The sequence below is a fragment of the Natator depressus genome, chromosome 7 (assembly GCF_965152275.1).
Source record: "Natator depressus isolate rNatDep1 chromosome 7, rNatDep2.hap1, whole genome shotgun sequence".
NCBI lineage: Eukaryota > Metazoa > Chordata > Testudines > Cheloniidae > Natator > Natator depressus.
The window spans coordinates 122,540,245-122,557,604 of record NC_134240.1 but is presented as its reverse complement, the minus strand read 5'-3'; the positions used below and the strand labels follow the sequence as shown (position 1 = coordinate 122,557,604).

Genomic DNA, 17,360 nt, shown 5'->3' with positions numbered 1-17,360 from the left:
GAAGGTTGCATCCGATGAAGTGAGCTGTAGCTCACGAAAGCTTATGTTCAAATAAATTGATTAGTCTCTAAGGTGCCACAAGTCCTCCTGTTCTTTTTGCAAATACAGACTAACACGGCTGTTACTCTGAAACCATTCAAACAGTGTTAAACTCGCGGTCTGTCACTTTCGGCCCCCCGGGGTTTTCCTTGCAGGCCAGGGGCTCTGGGGGAAGCGGGCAAGCTGGGCCTAGCAGCAGGCAGTTCTGCAGCCAGCCAGCCTAGGGCAAGGGGGGTGAACATGCCTCTCCGTTTTAGGGAGCAGCCTGCTTTGCCTTTTGGGGTTCTTGGGGGTTCTCATTCCTAATCCCCCTGTGCTCCCACTCTCCTGGGCTTGGTGTAGCCTGCGGCCTCTTGCCTTACGCGGCACGTGGGAGCAGCTCTGGGGAGGAACCCTCGTGGTGTCGTGGGCTGGGCACAACGGGGCTCTGATCCCGGATCATGGCAACTACGCTGCAGCAGTGCTGAACCCCCCAGGCAGGGGGACGAGTACAAGAGTGACAGCAGTTACCCCTCCCATTCCCACGGCCTTAACGAGCTTGAGTTAACCAGACCTACTCCACGCTCCCAGGGTTGCAGCAGCATAGCTGGGCGCTCAGCAGCAGGGATAGTCCTCCCGTCCCACACATACGCCGGACGTGGCCATGAGCGTGCCCAGCCCCTGGGGGTGGGAATCAAGGGCACCTGGGCTGTGTTCAGGCTGTGCGGACTTGCCCCCTTGCAGGTGGGGGTGTGGGTGACAGGCCAGCCTGCCAGACGGACCTCGCATACGTAGCCGAGCCCGGGCACAGACAGGAGCAGACTGGTGTGGGGCAGGGGTGAGGCCTGGGGTTTTGGGCACAAGCTCAGCCGGACTTCTGCCAAACTGGCAGCTGTTCCCAGCCAGCCGCGCCAACCCTCCTGTCCACTGAGCTCAAGGGCCAAATCGCCCTTATGAAACGAGCTCCGTTCATCCCAGCCCCCGTGCCCCTGAGGTCGCCTGGCCATCGAGTGAGATGAAGGGGCAGGGTGTGACAAAGTGGAACTGTTCTTAATGTTTCCTCTGAATAGTGTGGGGGTGCCTCAGTTTCCCCTAGGCAGTTCTTAAGTATCTAGGGGTTGGGATAAGGGTGTATGATCATTTAGTGCCCTAGAGGGCAGGTGTGTGCAGGGGTCTGGACACAGAAAATGGCCGACACCCTGTTTCCTGGCAACTGATGGCCTGGGCCCTTCCCCCCTGCCAGGGGAGAGCTAAAGGGTTGGAGAACAAAGGAATCCGGTGACCTGCTGGCCCGGGAAAGGGACAAAGCCCAGAGGAGGAGGGGCTGGAGGGAGTTTCAGTTTTGGGGCTGGCTGGGGACATGGAGTGAAGGGCAGACGTGGTTGTCTGGCTCGCTGCCCCCCAAAATGAACCCAGCTGAGGGGTCCTGTTCTCTGCACCTACAAGCTCTGTGTTAGACCATGGTCCTGTCGTCTAATAAACCTTCTGTGTTACTGGCTGGCTGAGAGTCACGTCTGACTGTGGAGTTGTGGGGCAGGACCCTCTGGCTTCCCCAGGACCCCGCCTGAGCGGACTCGCTGTGGGAAGCGCACGGAGGGGCAGAGGAGGCTGAATGCTCCGAGGTCAGACCCAGGAAGGTGGAAGCTGGGTGAGCTGTGTGTCCTGCAGACAGGCTGCTCACAGAAAGGCGACTTCCCCAGAGTCCTGCCTGGCTTCATGGGGAGCAGTTCCAGAGCATCGCCCTGGGACTCCGTGACACCCTCCCTCTGCCTGGGCCCCCTGCGAGGGCCGCGCTCCCCGAGAAGGGGCTTGCTTGCAGCACAGAGGGCTACCGGCTGCAGACAGCCCCGCCCCCACCCAGTCCTGCCTGCCAGCTGTTGCCTGCATCCCCCCCAGATACAGAGGGAGACCAACAGCTGTGAAACGGCCTCGCACAATTGGCTGTGCGGCCTCTGTGCTAATTGCAGCCTTTGCCGTGGCTCAGGGATCGGGGGGGGACACGCTGGCGGGGCCCAGATCAGTCCTGGGGTAAGAGAGCATGACATCCCCTGCAACCAGCGGCGCTGCTCCCCCTTACGCTAAGGCTGCACTTGGCCCTCAGTGAATCTTCTTCCTCAGCCCCCTGCACCGTCCCTGGGGGCCCCAGGTGCTGCGTCAGCTTAGGACCAAACAGGGCCTAGGCTCCAGGAGACCCTGGCTTCCCCCAGGCCCTGCTGGTGTGTTCCCTCTGCCCTGCTGGAGCCCCCTCAAGGGGCAAGAGGGGTGTTCGGAATCCGGCGCTTGCTCAGGCCTTGGCCACACTGAGGAGGTTGGCCCGTTTCGGCTGGGCCATTGCACAGCTGTTAGGCGACCATGAGCCATTAGCCGTGAATAATTGATGGGCTGGCCTGACCCAGTCTCATTATAAACAAACAATGGGAAATCAAACAGCAGCTCATTTAAAACTGAGAAAACAAAGTGCATTTCTGTGCATTGCGCTGTTAGCCTGTGGAACTCACTGCCACAGGATGACATTGAAGCCTGGGGATCAGTGGGATTCAGCAAAAGACTGGACATTTCTGTGGATAATGAGACCATCTGATGGCCCGTTACATGGGGCTGTAACCTCTCCTGCATCCAGCCATGTGCCAACCCCTGACTAGTTCCCCCTTAGTCGGTGGTCCCAGAGCTGCCACGGCAGGTTCGTGCCCTTCCTTTGCAGCAGCTGGTGCTGCCTTCTGGCGTAGGGGACGCTGGGCTGGATGGCCTCTGGGCTGACCCGGTCTCTGTTCTGGCAGTGTCTGGCGCAGTTTGTGTGAGGCAGGGAGCCCGGGTGAGGTCCTGCTGGCCCGTACACCAGTGCAACTCCGCTGGCTTCTCTGGCGGTCACTGCAGATTGATGCTGATGCTGCTGAAGGTGGGCTCTGGCCCCACTTCTGTAGCTAAACCCAGCAGATCCCCCTCTCGGGGGGGGGCGGGCTCCGCGGGGAGCTGGGTCCCTCTCCCCAGACCAGCCCCACTGTCGGGAAGGCTGGAAACCCCCCCGCATCGGAAGCGTTGGCACCCACTCATGGGCAGGGCAGAGAGGAGCCGGGCGCAGCGTCCTGCTCCAGGCCTGGAAAGTCCCTGGGGTACAGCTGGGCCACCCTGTCCCCGGCCTGGGGGGCATGAAGGAGTTAAGTACCGAAGCTGACAGAACCGGCCTGCTGGATGAGCAGAGAGCCGTGGTGCATCAGCCTTTCGTCTGGGGAGCAGGAGCCTGGCAGCAGCAAAAGGGTTAATGCCTTTGATCTGCTCGCGAGCGTGTTGCCCATGCTGAGCGGGAGCTGTGCGCCCGCTGGATGCTAACGAGTTCCCAGCACACAGGCCTGGCGAGGCAAGAATTAACGAGCAATAGAAATTCCATTTGATTGGACCCGCCTGGAGCAGGGGGATGTGAAGGGCCCAGTGCAGGGGGGAGGAGAGACCCCGGCGCTCGGGGCGGGGGCAGGATGGGGAGCCGGCAGCAGATGATTTCAGACGCCAGCTGGGAGGGAGGCAAAGTCCTGCCTTGCTCCCTGCTTGGGACCAGGCAGGGGATGGGCGGAGACCCGCCGTGGGCGCAGGGGCACAGAGCGCCGGCACGGAGGGTAATACCAGGGGAAGGGAGGCATCTCACTGGCTCTGCAGTCAGGGCCTGATCCTCACCTGCCCCGCGTTTGGGGTAGGGGACGAGGCGGGAGCACCCTGTACTCCAGCAATTGCTGACTGCCCCTGGAGGGCTGCCCGGCCAGGAGCTCGGTCCAGCCAGTGCCCAGGATGCGAGGGAGCTAGAGGTGGCCTGGAGCCATCTTTGTGTGTGTGGCAGGACCCGGGATCTGGTACTTCACAGCCTGGCTTTCAGAATTAGGGGCTTGCAAAGGGCGGGTGTGATCCCCCGCTGCAGTCAACCCGGGATTCACATCCACGGCCTCCTGCCCGTGCAGACGGGATTGCACTCGCTGGCTCGGCTCACGGCCGCCCGTGCCCTGCTGGAATGCCAGCACCCTCAGATCCCGCAGGAGCTGTCACCACCTCCCCTGCGGGCGCGCTGCAACCAGGGTCTCCAAGCACGCCCAGCGCTGCGCTTTCGGGAAGCTGGGGGCCAGCGTGCCGCAGATTGCTCCGGCCCAGCCCCCCGCTGCCGACTCTGGAAGCGATGGTTTGTGCCTGGCACCAGTGACCCATCCCGCTTGGCTAAGGTGGAGTCTGTGACGTGCCTGCCCTGACGTGCTGTTTTGGGGGGCGGGGGACTGCTCATGGGGCTGCTCCGCACGACTCGGTTAACGGGACCCTTCGCCCCGGCTCTGGGCTTCCTGCGCAGGCTGCGTGCAGCGCTGTGGGTGCGGGTGCGTGGGAAATCCCGCCGTTCCTGCTCTGGGCCCCGCAGGTCTCTCAGCTCCGCCCGCCGGGCGGCGGGGGGCAGGGGGTGTGCGCCCATCTTGGGGTGCTGGGGGGGTGACTGGCCCCAGCCCTCCCTCAAGGGAACCTTCCCGTCACTCCCAGTGCTGTGTGTAGGGGGGCTGGGCGGAGGCCGGGGAGGAGCAGGGCTGGGCCGTGGCCCCTGGAGCCACCAGCTGCGGGGGAGCGCGCGTTGCTGTCTGAAGGGCTGGCCCAGCCGCTGTGGTCCCCCAGGAGCTGAGTTTCACGGAGTGTGGGGGAGTCCAGGCCCTGCACCCCTCTTCCTGGGATTCACTGAGACTCTCAGCCAGCCAGTAAAACAGAAGGTTTATTGGACAACAGGAACACAGTCCAAAACAGAGCTTGTGGGTACACCCAGGACCCCTCAGTGAAGTCCTTCTGGGGGAGCAGGGAGCTTAGACCCCAGCCCTGGGGTTCCCTGTGTTCCTCCACCCAGCCCCAAACTGAAACTAAACCCCCCCAGCAGGCCCCCTTCTGCAGCCTCTGTTCACATTCCTGGGCAGAGGTGTCACCTCCCCCTCCCCCTCCTGGCTCAGGTGACAGGCTCTCAGGTCTCCCGTCCCCAGGGCACATTCCCAGGTCAACACTCCCCCCTCCCTGCTGCGTCACATCCTCACATCTCTCCCCCCTTCGAGACTGAACTGAGTGGGGTCACTGTGACCAGTGACCTGGGGAAGTTCGGGGCCCCCTCTCCGGGACAGCGCATCCGCTATCAGGTTGGCACTTCCCTTCACGTGGACCACGTCCATGTCGTAATCCTGCAGGAGCAGGCTCCACCTCAGGAGCTTGGCGTTGGCTCCTTTCATCTGGTGCAGCCAGGTCAGGGGCGAGTGGTCGGTGTAGACGGTGAAGTGTCGCCCGAAGAGATAGGGCTCTAGTTTCTTGAGGGCCCACACCATGGCCAGGCACTCCTTCTCGATGGCCGCGTAGTGTTGCTCCCGGGGTAGCAACTTCTTGCTCAGGTACACGATGGGGTGTCTCTCCCCCTTTTCATCCTCCTGCATTAACACCGCCCCCAGTCCCGTGTCGGAGGCGTCGGTGAACACCACAAAGGGCTTGTCAAAGTCTGGGTTTGCTAGAACTGGGCCACTGACCAGAGCCTCCTTCAGCGCCCGGAAAGCCTCCTGGCACTGCTCGGTCCAAACCACCTTGTCTGGCTTCCCCTTCTTGCATAGCTCAGTGATGGGGGTGGCTATGGCGCTAAAGTGGGGCACAAATCTTCGGTAGTATCCTGCCATCCCAATAAAGGCTTGGACCTGCTTTTTGGTGTGGGGAGCGGGCCAGTCTCTGATCACCTCCACCTTGGCCGGTTCCGGCTTTAGGCGGCCGCTCCCCACCCGATGGCCCAGGTAAGATACTTCAGCCATCCCCACCTTGCACTTCTCCGCTTTGACAGTCAGCCCAGCCCCCTGGAGTCGGTCCAGCACTTGTCTAACCTGGGACACGTGGTCCTCCCAGGTCTGGCTAAAGACACAGATGTCGTCAATATACGCCACGGCAAAACTCTCCATCCCCCTCCTTCCGGTGGGCCAGGAAGCACTTATCAAAGCTCCTTGCAGTCTTGGGTCCCCCCACACTCACCGCAGCCGGGGCCCCACTGCTCCTCAGCCTGGCCAGCTCCAGTTCATGCTGTCTTTGTTTCTCCTTCTCCTGACGCTCCCTCTCCTTCTCCTCCTGCTCATGTTGACGTTGTTTCTCCTCATGTTGACGTTGTTTTTCATGATCCTCCAGCTCCCTCATTTTCATCTCCCTCTCCCATTCCAGCCGCATCCGCTCCAGGGATGGGGAGCTCCACCGGGAGGATCCCCTGCTGGCTGCTGGGGTCAGGGTGCCCTCAGTATTCGCTGGACTTCCCCCAACCCCTCCCCCAGGCCTAGGTAGGAAGGGTCTCGGGGTGTCCTAGGCAGCAGTCTGACCCCTCCCAGCCCAGTCAGGCCCCAGGGCCCACGCTGCATCCACAGGGCAGCTTCCCTGAGGGACAGGGATCGGGTCATCCAAGCGATCCCTCTCCTCCAACTGGACAATCAGCTGTTCCTTGGTGGACCTCCCGATGCGCAGCCCCCTCTGCCTGCACAGCTCCACCAGGTCGCTCTTAAGGCGTTTAGCGTACATCTCCCTGCTGGCCACTCGCAGGCCGGGCAGCTTTCCACGGTTTCCAGGAAAAGCCCCTAGTGTCCCAGTCCTTCTTGAGGTCACCCCCTCTTTGCCAGGGTCGAGCTGCAGACTCCTCCGCCCCTGGGACCGCTCGCTGCAATCCCCTGGGGGACCCTGTTACTGCAAAAGTCCTTCTCTCTGGTCACACACTCCCAGGGGTTAACCGCCCCCTGGAACCGTCTCTCTCTGAATCTTCAGCACACCTGGTCCCCGTCAATCCCCCTTCGTTTTACTGTTCCCCAGCCACTTACTGCAGGAAGCGCCGTTCACGGGATGCAGTAGATCCCACCGCTGCCACCAGTTGTCACGGAGTGTGGGGGAGTCCAGGCCCTGCACCCCTCTTCCTGGGATTCACTGAGACTCTCAGCCAGCCAGTAAAACAGAAGGTTTATTGGACAACACGAACACAGTCCAAAACAGAGCTTGTGGGTACACCCAGGACCCCTCAGTCAAGTCCTTCTGGGGGAGCAGGGAGCTTAGACCCCAGCCCTGGGGTTCCCTGCGTTCCTCCACCCAGCCCCAAACTGAAACTAAACCCCCCCAGCAGGCCCCCTTCTGCAGCCTCTGTTCACATTCCTGGGCAGAGGTGTCACCTCCCCCTCCCCCTCCTGGCTCAGGTGACAGGCTCTCAGGTCTCCCGTCCCCAGGGCACATTCCCAGGTCAACACTCCCCCCTCCCTGCTGCGTCACATCCTCACATCTCTCCCCCCTTCGAGACTGAACTGAGTGGGGTCACTGTGACCAGTGACCTGGGGAAGTTCGGGGCCCCCTCTCCGGGACAGCGCATCCGCTATCAGGTTGGCACTTCCCTTCACGTGGACCACGTCCATGTCGTAATCCTGCAGGAGCAGGCTCCACCTCAGGAGCTTGGCGTTGGCTCCTTTCATCTGGTGCAGCCAGGTCAGGGGCGAGTGGTCGGTGTAGACGGTGAAGTGTCGCCCGAAGAGATAGGGCTCTAGTTTCTTGAGGGCCCACACCATGGCCAGGCACTCCTTCTCGATGGCCGCGTAGTGTTGCTCCCGGGGTAGCAACTTCTTGCTCAGGTACACGATGGGGTGTCTCTCCCCCTTTTCATCCTCCTGCATTAACACCGCCCCCAGTCCCGTGTCGGAGGCGTCGGTGAACACCACAAAGGGCTTGTCAAAGTCTGGGTTTGCTAGAACTGGGCCACTGACCAGAGCCTCCTTCAGCGCCCGGAAAGCCTCCTGGCACTGCTCGGTCCAAACCACCTTGTCTGGCTTCCCCTTCTTGCATAGCTCAGTGATGGGGGTGGCTATGGCGCTAAAGTGGGGCACAAATCTTCGGTAGTATCCTGCCATCCCAATAAAGGCTTGGACCTGCTTTTTGGTGTGGGGAGCGGGCCAGTCTCTGATCACCTCCACCTTGGCCGGTTCCGGCTTTAGGCGGCCGCTCCCCACCCGATGGCCCAGGTAAGATACTTCAGCCATCCCCACCTTGCACTTCTCCGCTTTGACAGTCAGCCCAGCCCCCTGGAGTCGGTCCAGCACTTGTCTAACCTGGGACACGTGGTCCTCCCAGGTCTGGCTAAAGACACAGATGTCGTCAATATACGCCACGGCAAAACTCTCCATCCCCCTCCTTCCGGTGGGCCAGGAAGCACTTATCAAAGCTCCTTGCAGTCTTGGGTCCCCCCACACTCACCGCAGCCGGGGCCCCACTGCTCCTCAGCCTGGCCAGCTCCAGTTCATGCTGTCTTTGTTTCTCCTTCTCCTGACGCTCCCTCTCCTTCTCCTCCTGCTCATGTTGACGTTGTTTCTCCTCATGTTGACGTTGTTTTTCATGATCCTCCAGCTCCCTCATTTTCATCTCCCTCTCCCATTCCAGCCGCATCCGCTCCAGGGATGGGGAGCTCCACCGGGAGGATCCCCTGCTGGCTGCTGGGGTCAGGGTGCCCTCAGTATTCGCTGGACTTCCCCCAACCCCTCCCCCAGGCCTAGGTAGGAAGGGTCTCGGGGTGTCCTAGGCAGCAGTCTGACCCCTCCCAGCCCAGTCAGGCCCCAGGGCCCACGCTGCATCCACAGGGCAGCTTCCCTGAGGGACAGGGATCGGGTCATCCAAGCGATCCCTCTCCTCCAACTGGACAATCAGCTGTTCCTTGGTGGACCTCCCGATGCGCAGCCCCCTCTGCCTGCACAGCTCCACCAGGTCGCTCTTAAGGCGTTTAGCGTACATCTCCCTGCTGGCCACTCGCAGGCCGGGCAGCTTTCCACGGTTTCCAGGAAAAGCCCCTAGTGTCCCAGTCCTTCTTGAGGTCACCCCCTCTTTGCCAGGGTCGAGCTGCAGACTCCTCCGCCCCTGGGACCGCTCGCTGCAATCCCCTGGGGGACCCTGTTACTGCAAAAGTCCTTCTCTCTGGTCACACACTCCCAGGGGTTAACCGCCCCCTGGAACCGTCTCTCTCTGAATCTTCAGCACACCTGGTCCCCGTCAATCCCCCTTCGTTTTACTGTTCCCCAGCCACTTACTGCAGGAAGCGCCGTTCACGGGATGCAGTAGATCCCACCGCTGCCACCAGTTGTCACGGAGTGTGGGGGAGTCCAGGCCCTGCACCCCTCTTCCTGGGATTCACTGAGACTCTCAGCCAGCCAGTAAAACAGAAGGTTTATTGGACAACACGAACACAGTCCAAAACAGAGCTTGTGGGTACACCCAGGACCCCTCAGTCAAGTCCTTCTGGGGGAGCAGGGAGCTTAGACCCCAGCCCTGGGGTTCCCTGCGTTCCTCCACCCAGCCCCAAACTGAAACTAAACCCACCCAGCCGGTTCCCTGCTGCAGCCTCCGTCCACATTCCTGGGCAGAGGTGTTACCTCCCCCTCCCCCTCCTGGCTCAGGTAACAGGCTCTCAGGTCTCCCCTCCCCAGGGCACATTCCCAGGTCAACACTCCCCCCTCCCTGCTGCGTCACATCGTCACACTGAGCGTGTCTGAGATGCTGAGCCCTGGGACCACGGGGAGGGAGGTTGTGAGTCTGTGTGGGCCTGGGGTCGGCATGGGCCTGGGGCGCTGGCCTGGGGTTGGGGTGGCCGGGGGAACGGGCGCTGGCCTGGGGTCAGCGTGGTCAGGGGGTGGGTGCTGGCCTGGGGTCAGCATGGTCAGGGGGTGGGCGCTGGCCTGGGGTCGCTGTGGCCGGGGGTTCGGCATTGCCGGAGGGGCTCTCCATGGAGCTGTGACACTGATGTGCCCAGTGGGGATCTGGCCCCTGATTTCAGGGGATGGGGAGGGGAGGCTGCCAGGCCCAGCCGCCCAGCGCTGGGAGACGGGGTGTGGGGAACTCCATGCCACAAGGAGATGTCTCGCAGTTGAAGTCAGGTCTCTGCTGCCTGGCCGGCAGCCAGCGGGGATCAGAGAACGCAGGGCCCAGGCCGCCAGGCTGCAATTACCTCCCCGCTGCACCCCGCTGTAATCCCGCCGGCGGCCCAGCGCCCGCTCTCCAAACAAGGCTCAATCAGGTTAAAGTGTGAAGGCAGGATTAGCCCGGAGCCGGAGCTGTGGTAACAGCCCTGCCTGGCCTCGCCTGCCGCTCGCCGCGGGGGCCGGAGATTAACCCTGCCTGCTTTGTCTGCTGGAGTGGGCTCCCTGCCGGGAAGCCGTGTCCTAGTGAAGTTATCCATTGCTGCCCCGCTGAGTGCCAGGCCGGGCAGCGCGCTGGGGGCTGCAGGCTTCCCCGTGACGCCCCGAACAAGATCTGCCGCGGAGCTGGGCAGCACAGGGCTTTATCCTGCGGCCGCAGCCCAGCAGCGAGCGGACGGGGCAGCACCCTCGGGCAGGCAGCTCAGCACAGAGGGAAGCTGCAGGATGTGGCCCAGCTCTGCTCTCGCCAGGGAGCTGCATGTCCCAGCGCAGGGCAGGATGTGCTGTCGTCCCCCCGGGCAGGGCAAGTGGATCTGGGCCTACGCGCCTCGCCCACGCTCACATGCACAGTCTGTGGTACTCCTGAGTCCCGGCCTTCTCTGAGACGCCCCCTGGAGCAGCCCCTCTGGGGGACATGGCCTCTGCTGCCCGGCAGGGAGCGCTGGGAACGGACCGGAGGCCCCAGCAGTCAGAATAGAGGCTGGGGGGGGGGGCGGGGGCTGAGCTGGTGCCTGCAGCCCAGCCGTGCTGCGGTGCCGGCCATTGGCTGAGTGTGGGATGGGGCCTGTGCACGGGGCAGACGGGAACCCCCAGTGTCCCTGCAGGGGTCGCCCCGGCCGTGGGGGCGGGAATTCGGCCCCCAGATCTGAGCCCTGCCTGGCGTCTAGTGCGTGGGGGGCGCGTGGCCTGGGCAGCCTCACAGCTTGTGGCAAAGCAGCCGGGGGCACACGAGCCGTCCCGGGGAGAGGCTGCAGCCCCTGCCCACCCAGCCAGCGCCGGGGATTAGCCGGATGTTCAGGACAATGAATTGTCACAGCTCCCTGGTGGCCAGAGCAGGGAGGCTGCTGCTCTCCTTCCCAGGCAGCTGCCGGCCAAGCGCCCTTCCAAGGCATGTCTGCTGGAAGGGTTATTTAGCACAAGTGTCACAGCAGCGCCCGGGGGCCCGCTCAGGATCAGGCCTCATCGCTGCACAGACCCCCCAGAATTACAGACTTGCCGCAGACTCAAGGCGGGCGGGCAGGGGAGGGAGGTGCCGGTGGGCGCACGTTTTCAGGGGGCGGGTTTCTCCAGTGGGGTTCACAGGCAGGGTCAGGCCATTTGTTGGCATTTCATACTTTGGATTCCTTCGGCACGGGCACATCGCAGGGGGCTGAGACGTCAGACGTCAGTCTCGGGTGTCAGCCTTTGAGCAAACGCGTGTGGTGGCCTGGAACGGCTGAGTGCCGACGCGCTCAGCACAGTGCTGACAGTGCCCACTAGGAGGCGATATGCTGCGGCTGGGCCAGTCGGTGCTTGGAGACGGGGCGTGCTAAGGACACAGCAACTGTCTCTGGAGGTCAAAGAGAAGGCGGGAGGACGTGTGAATAGAGCTGGGTGGGAAGTGATATTTTCTGTGCAAAAAATGCATTTGAAACAAACATTTTCTTCTTCCTCAAATAACTGAAAACTTTGGGAAAGAAATGAAATCAGGGAAGAAAAGGAAACCAGCAAGGAGCAAGCCCTTTCATTTACAATAAAAGGCCCACGTTTCCTCACGCGATTCCCGTGGGGGAAGTGTTTGTGGGGCGAGCTGTGCTGGACTCTGGAGGGGTCTGCAGTGTCTCCGGTCTGGGGCGCTGTATTACCCTGACTCCTCTCATTCGTCAGTATTCCCCAGGGCGCAAAGGCTGAAGGAACTGGGTATGTTTAGCTTGGAAGAGGAGATTGCGGGGGAACATGAGAGCCTTCGAACACTTGAAAGGCTGCCCTCAAAAAGAGGGAGACAGGTCGTTCTCTCTTGCCACAGAGGGCATGACGAGGCAACTCGCTCGAACTCCAGCACAGCAGATTTAGATTCAATCTCAGGAAAAGCTTCCCACCTGCCAGAGCAGTAGGACAGGGGAACAGACGCCTGGGGACTTCACAAGCTATCTGGCTTGGATGGTTTAGACCCAATAACTCCTGCATCTCGGCAGGGGGTTAGACGAGGTGAGCCCTGTGATCCTGTCTACACCCGTGGCTCTGTCATTTATTGGACCGAGGGCTGTCGGTGAGAGAGACGAGCCCCCCCCAGATCCCCGGGCTCTTAGAATCATAGAATCATAGAATATCAGGGTTGGAAGGGACCCCAGAAGGTCATCTAGTCCAACCCCCTGCTCGAAGCAGGACCAATTCCCAGTTAAATCATCCCAGCCAGGGCTTTGTCAAGCCTGACCTTAAAAACCTCTAAGGAAGGAGATTCTACCACCTCCCTAGGTAGCGCATTCCAGTGTTTCACCACCCTCCTAGTGAAAAAGTTTTTCCTAATATCCAATCTAAACCTCCCCCATTGCAACTTGAGACCATTACTCCTCGTTCTGTCATCTGCTACCATTGAGAACAGTCTAGAGCCATCCTCTTTGGAACCCCCTTTCAGGTAGTTGAAAGCAGCTATCAAATCCCCCCTCATTCTTCTCTTCTGCAGACTAAACAATCCCAGCTCCCTCAGCCTCTCCTCATAAGTCATGTGCTCTAGACCCCTAATCATTTTTGTTGCCCTTCGCTGGACTCTCTCCAATTTATCCACATCCTTCTTGTAGTGTGGGGCCCAAAACTGGACACAGTACTCCAGATGAGGCCTCACCAGTGTCGAATAGAGGGGAACGATCACGTCCCTCGATCTGCTCGCTATGCCCCTACTTATACATCCCAAAATGCCATTGGCCTTCTTGGCAACAAGGGCACACTGTTGACTCATATCCAGCTTCTCGTCCACTGTCACCCCTAGGTCCTTTTCCGCAGAACTGCTGCCTAGCCATTCGGTCCCTAGTCTGTAGCGGTGCATTGGATTCTTCCATCCTAAGTGCAGGACCCTGCACTTATCCTTATTGAACCTCATCAGATTTCTTTTGGCCCAATCCTCCAATTTGTCTAGGTCACTCTGTATCCTATCCCTCCCCTCCAGCGTATCTACCACTCCTCCCAGTTTAGTATCATCTGCAAATTTGCTGAGAGTGCAATCCACACCATCCTCCAGATCATTTATGAAGATATTGAACAAAACCGGCCCCAGGACCGACCCCTGGGGCACTCCACTTGACACCGGCTGCCAACTAGACATGGAGCCATTTATCACTACCCGTTGAGCCCGACAATCTAGCCAGCTTTCTACCCACCTTATAGTGCATTCATCCAGCCCATACTTCTTTAACTTGCTGACAAGAATACTGTGGGAGACCGTGTCAAAAGCTTTGCTAAAGTCAAGAAACAATACATCCACTGCTTTCCCTTCATCCACAGAACCAGTAATCTCATCATAAAAGGCGATTAGATTAGTCAGGCATGACCTTCCCTTGGTGAATCCATGCTGACTGTTCCTGATCACTTTCCTCTCATGTAAGTGCTTCAGGATTGATTCTTTGAGGACCTGCTCCATGATTTTTCCAGGGACTGAGGTGAGGCTGACCGGCCTGTAGTTCCCAGGATCCTCCTTCTTCCCTTTTTTAAAGATTGGCACTACATTAGCCTTTTTCCAATCATCCGGGACTTCCCCCGTTCGCCACGAGTTTTCAAAGATAATGGCCAAGGGCTCTGCAATCACAGCCGCCAATTCCTTCAGCACTCTCGGATGTAACTCGTCCGGCCCCATGGACTTGTGCACGTCCAGCTTTTCTAAATAGTCCCTAACCACCTCTATCTCCACAGAGGGCTGGCCATCTCTTCCCCATTCTGTGATGCCCAGCGCAGCAGTCTGGGAGCTGACCTTGTTAGTGAAAACAGAGGCAAAAAAAGCATTGAGTACATTAGCTTTTTCCACATCCTCTGTCACTAGGTTGCCTCCCTCATTCAGTAAGGGGCCCACACTTTCCTTGGCTTTCTTCTTGTTGCCAACATACCTGACATCTTCTTTGGGGGGACGAGGTAATTTACCCAGGTTTGTCCCCACAGCTCCAGGACAGCCTGTCAGCGCCACCCCCTGGGCAGAACATGAACTGCAGGTCAGCGCTCACAGAGCAAGAAGGCCCTTTAAAACCCCACCTGGGCCCGTGGCCGGTTGGTGCGAGGCCCAGGGCCCGGCTCTCCAAAGGGCTCCAATGTGTCAAAAGAGCTTTTTCCTCTGACTTCCCTGCCGCTGCCCCGGCATCCTGCCCGCCCCGCGTGTGTCCCTGAGAGCTGCTCGCGGCCGGCCAAGGGCTCGCTGGGCCTGCGGGCGCCCCCCTGCAGCCAGAGCCCTGAACACCCGGCTGCTCTGGGGCAGGGGCCCCTCTGCTCTGGCCCCATGTCCCCCACGCTGGATTTGCCCCCTTGTGCAGCCTGGATTGGCTCTCGGAGCTGAAGGCCAGTCTTCCCCCCTGCGTCACTGCTGGGGGACCGAGGCCACCTGCCCCTCTCTCCTTGGGAGACCTGCTGCCTCCTAGTCCCAGGGAAGCTGTGCCTGGCAAGGCCCTTTGCAAATTCAACCTCAGGGCAGGACCATCGTTCCTGTTGTACTGATGGGGAAACTGAGGCAGAGCGCCTCTCCCTCAGCACACAGCCTGGATGATTGGCGACGTCCCAGGAGGGGCGGGCGCTGATCCTGGGTCACATGGCCTCGGGACAGTGCAGGCCAATCAGGCTCCCGTTCGGGTTGGTTTTCTTAATGTGTCCCATCCAGATCCATTCAGACATGCCCTGCTCCGGCTCCATGCAGCTCCACCTCACCCTTAGCCATCCCGGGCCAGCGTTCATCCTGGCCGCGAGCCCGGGGAGGCTGCAGGCGCCCCTGTTCCTCCATCCCCTGGTTCCCTGGGAGGCCAGGACACTGTCTTCTGTGGAAACAACTTTCCAAGTCACTGGCTGCTCAGGGCCTGGGCCCAGCCCCACTGGCTCTCTCCTGACCTACAGCTGGGCTGTCTGTCTGTCCATCTCCGCCTGGCTGACCCAGGAGCAGCAGAGAGCTTTAGAGCTGCTCGGAGGGAGCTAGCGCTCTATGTTGGGGCTGATGAGATCAGCGCCCTAAAGGGCTTAGCAGCCGTAATGCCCCCTCTCCCGATTTCTTTTGGGACCCGCTCCCCTTCAGATGGTTGGGCTGGGAGTGGCTGCTGGGGCCACAGGCCCTTCCTGGCTGCAGGGAAGCTGCTCCACGTTTCCTCTTTGGTTTGGATTTAAAGTGCTGCCTGCCGGGGGGTGCCAGTCCCAGCCCGCAGGGGTCAGGACTGCGGGAGGAGTGAAGTCTCCCCGTGATCCCCCTGGGTGTCTCTGCCTCTCACTGGCTCTCATCCGGTCAGTGCTGCCTGGCCCCCACCAGATCTGTGGTTCAGAGTCAAGCCTGGGAGAATTCAGTTCCGATTAGCATGACCGGGTGGTGTCCGTGTGCTCTGGAATCTGGATCCCATTGCACAGGATGGCTCTTGGCCAGCCTCCTGCCGAAGGCTGCCCATGGCTCTGCCCACGTGTTCCTGGTGCCCCTGCCAGCCAGGACAGAGCAGCTCCTGCCCTGGGGCCATTCGCTGGTGTCTGCACTGAGCCCTGAATGGGCTTTGGTGCATATGGGATTGAGCCAGAGCCCAGGGGACTCTCAGCCAGCCAGTAAAACAGAAGGTTTATTAGATGACAGGGACATGGTCTAACACAGAGCTTGTAGGTGCAGAGAACAGGACCCCTCAGCTGGGTCCATTTTGGGGGGGCAGTGAGCCAGACAACCACGTCTGCCCTTCACTCCATGTCCCCAGCCAGCCCCAAACTGAAACTCCCTCCAGCCCCTCCTCCTCTGGGCTTTGTCCCTTTCCCGGGCCAGGAGGTCACCTGATTCCTTTGTTCTCCAACCCTTTAGCTCTCACCTTGCAGGGGGAAGGGCCCAGGCCATCCGTTGCCAGGAAACAGGGTGTCGGCCATTCTCTGTGTCCAGTCCCCTGCACACACCTGCCCTCTAGGGCTCTGCGACGATCATACACCCTTACCCCACCCCCTAGATACTTAAGAACTGCCTAGGGGAAACTGAGGCACCCCCACACTATTCAGAGGAAACATTAAGAACAGTCCCACTTCGTCACACAGTGTTACCTGCAGCGACCCCCCATCGGCGTAGGTGGATCCCACCCTGGAGCACTGCAGTGTAGACGTAGCACAAGAGACAGGAGCCAGGTGGAGGGACGAATTCTGCCATCCGCCTGCCAGCGCCCGCCCCAGGCCTTCGGGCAGCGTAATGGCAGAATTAACCTACCTCACTGCAGCGTAACCTGGCCCGGAGAGTCCTGGGGGAGCCCCTGTGTCAGTCCGGGGTCACACGGGAAGCCCCAAATTCCCCGAGCCCCCTAAAGCAGGAGGTGATACTCTGGGGTGTGCTAGGCCGGCCCCGGGGTCGCAGGCCCCAGCTATCACACTGATCGATAATGCTGAATGCTGCCCGCTAGGAAGGCGCTGTCCCTGCCCCATGGCCTGGCGATAGCAGCCGCGGGCACTGAGCTGACCCAACGCGTCCCGGTTCCCCCCGGCACCGGCCCCACTCTCAGGGAGGGGACGTCGCTTTCAGGGCTTCGCTGATTTCGCCGCCCACGTTTTGTTTCCCCAGGGACCTGAGCGAGAACCTCCTCCAGGCCGTGCCGAGGAAAGCCTTCCGCGGAGCCACCGACCTGAAGAACCTGTGAGTGGCCGTGGTCCAGCCCTCCTCTGGCCCGGCTCCTCTTCCCCTCTGGGATGGGCCACGGAACTGGGCCAGGGGCTCCCCGGTGCTTTGCTCCAGGATCACGCACGCTGGGGGTGCTGGAGCGTGGGGAGTCCAGCTGGGGAAGGGCGGGTCTCTGGATGCAGACAGCCGTGAGTCCCTGGGGCGTCCCGTGCTCTGCTGCTCCCCAGGGATGCAGACGGCCGAGCGCTGCACCGCCCGGCCCTTCCCACCCTCTGCATTGGGAGCGCACGGGGCAGCAGGACGCCCCAGCAGCCTGCCCCGCTCTGCCTGCCGTGACCGATGGCACACGGTGCCGGGCAGCAAGGGGCAGGATGATCCACCAAGCGTGGCAACGAGGGGGGCTCAGCCCGGGAGAGCCACGTCTCCATGGCACGGGGGCGGCCCCTGGGCAAAGCCCCGGGCTCACAGCCAGGATGCATGGTGGTGCCCAGGGTCCCCAGCCTGCCCTGGGGCACACCTGGGGCAATATCTGCTTAGTTCAGGCCAGGAGGGGGCCCCATGGGGGCAGATATTGCGTAAGCCTCCCACACAGCTCTGCCAGTGCCCCTCACTCC

At 60.9% G+C, this 17,360-nt stretch overlaps 1 protein-coding gene across 1 annotated transcript in view; it reads left to right on the top strand.

Moving 5' to 3' along the window:
- The window catches only part of SLIT1 (slit guidance ligand 1), a 148,500-nt gene that overhangs the window by 91,477 nt on the left and 39,663 nt on the right, over window positions 1-17,360 (top strand). The window contains exon 5 of the mRNA XM_074959506.1: window positions 16,690-16,761. Within this exon, the coding sequence (XP_074815607.1) occupies window positions 16,690-16,761 (72 nt within the window). The remainder of the gene's footprint in view (window positions 1-16,689; window positions 16,762-17,360) is intronic.